This window comes from Montipora capricornis, chromosome 2, assembly GCF_036669925.1.
Source record: "Montipora capricornis isolate CH-2021 chromosome 2, ASM3666992v2, whole genome shotgun sequence".
Taxonomy (NCBI): domain Eukaryota; kingdom Metazoa; phylum Cnidaria; class Anthozoa; order Scleractinia; family Acroporidae; genus Montipora; species Montipora capricornis.
This window is the reverse complement of record NC_090884.1, coordinates 34,021,626-34,026,825: the sequence shown is the minus strand read 5'-3', so window position 1 is coordinate 34,026,825 and position 5,200 is coordinate 34,021,626. Positions and strand designations below refer to the sequence as shown.

Below are 5,200 nucleotides of genomic sequence, written 5' to 3'. Positions count from 1 at the left end.
TTTATGGGCTAATTAGACTCACCAGCCTCTCTTTCAAGCAACATTTCTTTTGTATTTTGTCCATACAAACACAGCTAGTGAGTCTAAATTATTGGTGCATAAACAAAAGAATATTTTTTTGGTCACCATAATTTATATGCTCTCGGTCTTCAGTTCTTTTGTTCTGTTTTGTGCCTATAAATGCAATGCATTGTGTTTTAACAGGTTCATTTCAACAGAGATGGTGCATTGATTGTTTCAAGTAGTTACGATGGTCTTTGGTAAGTTAGAACGTTAGCCTACATGTACATTTTGCACAGCTGTGCAAATGTCTTTAACAATCTGGATGAGTGCATCAACTCCATCAACTCTTGTTTGCTCCTTTGTTGCATGATGTAATCATTAATTTGTTTTCCTTTCCTTAGCCGAATTTGGGATACTGCTTCTGGGCAATGCCTCAAGACCCTGATAGGTCAGTACCTTACATGTAAATTGATCAAGTTATAAATTGATTAATAATTATTGATCAAGTGACTGGTGGACTTGCATGTAATTATTGATTGATTAAGAGTGCATTGATTGACTAGCCAAATCAAGAGATCGATAGAGTAATTGTTTGACAAAATTTATTGACCAACAATCAAACTATCAATCTGTCTGTAACCAGTTTGAAATCTGCAAGTGCCTTTCATGATCCAAGATGTCATGGTAATGAATTTTCTTTCAGATGATGATAATCCTCCTGTTTCATTCGTGAAGTTCTCGCCCAATGGAAAATATATACTAGCAGCAACTTTAGACAAGTAAGTTTGCCCTTTTTCATCTGATTGGTCATTGTCATGACAATAGGATAACTAATGCTGTACTGTATTTTCAGCACATTAAAATTGTGGGACTACAGCAAAGGGAAGTGTCTGAAAACATACACTGGCCACAAGAATGAAAAATACTGCATTTTTGCTAATTTCTCTGTGACAGGAGGAAAGGTAATCGTATTATATACATTATAGCGGAGCTCCGTGTTCCGAAGGCCTGCTCGCGGAGCACCATGGATAAGGAAATCTGTGCAAGAAAATTAGGTTTTGGTCACCATACGATCATAAGTACATTCAGCCCTCCATGCATGCCAATGAGACCAGTATCATGTGACCATATCGCGGGCTCAAGTTTAGAGCTCAACGAGGCAGCCATACTCGAGCTAGTTTACAGTGTACAGTACATCTTTGATATTGGATATCCATGTTATGGTCAATTGACACCTGTCAAAACAAGGTGTCTGCCAACCGCTGTTTTTTTTTAAGTTAACCGCTGGCCAGGTACTGGGTTTCTATTGGATTGCAGGCTCAAGCCAGGTTAATTTATTGTAAGAATAAATAACCTGGGAGCTTCGCTTTTAGGCTTGTTGAAGCTATGATCCTTGCAATTTTGAACGCAATTGCTAAAATTGTGTTCACAAGTGCGAGGGTCATATCATTACTTGATTTCATATCTGCAGTTCAATGTATGATTCATTTCATATACACTTTGTTCATTGATTCATTCATCACAGGAACACATGAACCTACAAATGACCAGCTCCCAAATTAGTGGCTTCATAGCTCAGTTGGTTAGAGCGTTGCACTGGCACAGGCTTCTACTCAATTGCTAAAATTGCATTCATAACTGTGAGGATCATAGCTTCACTTGATTTCATATCCACAGTTCAATATAATTATGATTCATTTCATATATCATTTCATTCATTGAACTTAGTCATGTGTTATCATAAATCACGTATTCATAATAATTAGTCATGTGTTATCATAAATCACGTATTCATAATAATTTTCATAAGCTGCAAGCTTTTAAAGTTCTGAAGCTCTTGAGCTCAAAGTTTGTCCCTTCAGTTTCTAGGCAAAATAGCGTGTGCTGTTGATCGTTTGTCTGGCATGAATTCAATTACCGCCGGTACACTAATCCAAGCTGGTGTGTTTGATGGCATTCTCTTTCTACGATTTCAGTGGATTGTGTCAGGATCAGAGGACAATATGGTGTACGTTTGGAACTTACAGTCCAAGGAAGTAGTTCAAAAGCTTGAGGGTCATACCGGTAAGTTTGATACTTGGTATGATGCATACCTAGAGGGGAAAAAACTGGGTTCAGCTGAGCATCAAATGTAACTGAAATACCAGAAGTTTTATTTTTACGGAAAAATTTTACCGCTTGATGGACATCGACTTTCACATGTTGATCATCTTTTCCTATACTGTTTTGATGCAATAATTATAATTTATCCTCTCTACTTTCCTTTTTTAGTGTCTCAGTGCCTCCAAAGCACTCCTTAATAATAATAATAATAATAATAATAATAATAATAATAATACCAACTTTATTCATTCAATACAATGAAAGGGAGAGATACGAGAGCTTATCCCTATACGAGGGTATCCGCCCGGATGTTATTGATCTAGAGACGATTTTGATGAGGGAAGAAAACCGGAGTACCCGGAGAAAAACCCTCAGAGTCAGATTGAGATCGACTGAAACTCAGCAGTGGGAGGTGTGGTTTGATAACCACTAAGCCATCCTGACTCCCCTCCTTCAGTAAAGTAGCGACCTTAGGATGTACGACGGCGACTTCGACAAAAACGTCACCTCACAATATAACTTTGCTTTAGCATAATTATGTCTTTCCCGTTTATACACGTTATTCCAAAATGGCCGCTGATTTATGCGGATACAAATTGGCCCTTGTTGCCTCGTTCAAGATAAAATATTCTTTTGAATTTTAAGCTTAAGAACGAGGCATCAAGGGCTTATTTGAATAAAAAAAAAAAGAATATTTAATGGAATAAGGTGTATGCGAGATGATCTCATTCACGTCGTATAATGTTGGCGAAGTACCCTAAAAATAATTTGGTACGAGCGGTTGCAGACTGAAAATTAATAGAAAATGAAAGAATCTCTGTTGCATGCTCACGTTGTCGTCAAAACCTCAAATTTGGTGATTTCACGTCCTCGTTATGCAGAGTAACGCAAGAATATGTGCTAAAATCCCATGCCGCACGTGCAGCACCATCTCAAGCAAGAATACTTGGGTGCGTGAGAATATCGGTTCACATTTCTTCGACTAGCAATTTCGGAAATTCCGACCCGCCTTGGATTGCTTGAATGAATGTCGCTCTTGGTTAACTTTTTTTTTTTTTGTCTCACGATGCTAAGGCCCGTTTCAAACGTCGAACTTAACATGTGCCGAATCCAATGCAAATGAGCGAAAACGAAAGATTTTTACCATTTGCATTAGATTCGGCACATGAAAAGTTCGACGTTTGAAACGCGTCTAAGAGATATCGAAACTTCGGGGTTTTGACTTGGATCAGTGTCACTGAAATCGATTCAAGTGATAACGCATAAACTACATTTGTGCTAAAGTGGCTTTTTGTTTTGTTTTGTCTTTTTTTTTTTTTTTAGATGTAGTCCTCTGCTCCGCCTGTCACCCAACCGAGAATATTATAGCTTCTGGTGCGTTGGAAAACGATAAGACTATCAAGATTTGGAAATCTGATTCATAGCGGAAGACATGGTGATCCTTCGTGATGCAGGCACTTGCTTAGTCATGGGATGCGTAAAATCCATAAAGCCGGCTTAATTACTTCAAGTCAGAGGTGTTGCGAACTTAGTAAATATGTACTTCATGTAAGCCATCCTCGTTTGCTAAACATCGGCGTGTATAATGGTCTGTAGCTTCATGTAACCCGCGAATAACTGGCTTTAGTATCACCCAACTAGTGGACTAATGCAAATCCTGCATTTTAATTGGCTACGCTAACTAGAGGATTATTAGTAGTAGTCCTCGAGTAGTGAAAAGCGTGACGCTTTCTTTCGTTTTATTCCCAAATAAATATTTCTTCAACTTGCATTTGCTAACTTTATTATATTGCCTTTTCTGTCCGACTAGTTGGGTGATAATACTAAAACAATTAGACCCTTCGCCCTCAAGGGCGACGGGTCAATAGCCCATTCGGCTTCACCTCATGGGTTATTGACCTGTAGGTCTAATTGTTAAGTAAGCTACTCTAGGTATTGCCCGTTCCGGAATCCTTTTTGCAGATTAGGAACGAGTTTTTCATTTTTTTATTTGGACTTGTCAGTAAAGATGACATAAAACTTAAATTGCAGCTACTGGTGTGAAGGATTCAAAATATAGAAAGACGGATTTTGGTATTTATTTTAGGTCCCATTTGGGAGATTTTGACGCTTCGCATTCGGTTGCCATGAAATCTAATCATGCTTCGCTTTCTTTCCCACTTAGGGCGATCTTTCCGGTGGTTAACTTTTATACAACTTGGTGTAATGTGAGCAAGTTGTAAATTTGTAGCCAGTATTTTTTGAATCACGGAACGGGCAGTTACGAAGCAAAGAGGTTGAGTAACTTGCCAACTTGTCAAAAGATGTGGTGATCTTTTAAAAGTGTTTTGAAAGCATAGTAACGTGCATGTACATATCTCTTGTCGCATTTCTTTATTCTCTTAAGTCTCTAGCCAATTAGAACTATCGATATAGTAGACAAATGGGCTCAAAAGTCTGCTATCTTGTGAAACTATTCGAATGTCTTGTATTATAAATTATAGTCTTCCACAACACAAACAAGAGAAACCGTAGCGATTGGATACCCGATCGGTGGCCCCCCTGTTAATAAGAAACATTCGCTGGCCTTTCATTGAACATACCATATTTAACAAGTTGTAATGGAGGTCTCGGGCCTACATACGCATTATTCTGTTGATCTGTAATCTGGCTTAGATTTTATAATAAATGGATTACGGTTTTACAACACTACTGTTTTTTTACAGCCAGTTAAAACAGTTTTTTTAGGCGAAATCCTTTGTCTTTAAAGTGCACCTAACCCCAAAATATAATTGTAGCTTGAATAAATCTCCACACTGTGTGAAGTTAACTGGTAAAGTAATTTTTCGATTTGGGTGAATCCTCGATTTTCTACGTCCAGTAGAAGTATGAGAAACATTTGGTTCAAGTCCGCGCCAAAGGGACCTGAAGCGAGTCGAGCTTTGGGGCAGAAATGAGAGCCGCGTGAGAGTGCTTGCCGGTGTTGTTTACTATTTTCACAGCATTCTCTTTTTGGGTTTTGGAATTCTCCTTGTTTTAACAGCACTGAATGAAAGACAAATATGTCTCATAATGAGGATAGTGCTGAAGAAAGCCTCAGCTCTTCTGAGAGTAC

At 38.3% G+C, this 5,200-nt stretch overlaps 1 protein-coding gene across 1 annotated transcript in view; it reads left to right on the top strand.

The window, feature by feature from the left end:
* LOC138019171 (WD repeat-containing protein 5) overlaps positions 1 to 4,794 on the top strand; it is a 12,787-nt gene extending 7,993 nt beyond the window's left edge. The window contains exons 7-12 of the mRNA XM_068865871.1: positions 205 to 260; positions 405 to 451; positions 707 to 782; positions 857 to 965; positions 1,980 to 2,067; positions 3,430 to 4,794. Coding sequence (XP_068721972.1) covers positions 205 to 260; positions 405 to 451; positions 707 to 782; positions 857 to 965; positions 1,980 to 2,067; positions 3,430 to 3,530 — 477 coding nt within the window. The 3' untranslated portion in view covers positions 3,531 to 4,794. The remainder of the gene's footprint in view (positions 1 to 204; positions 261 to 404; positions 452 to 706; positions 783 to 856; positions 966 to 1,979; positions 2,068 to 3,429) is intronic.
* The last annotated feature ends 406 nt before the right edge of the window (positions 4,795 to 5,200 follow it).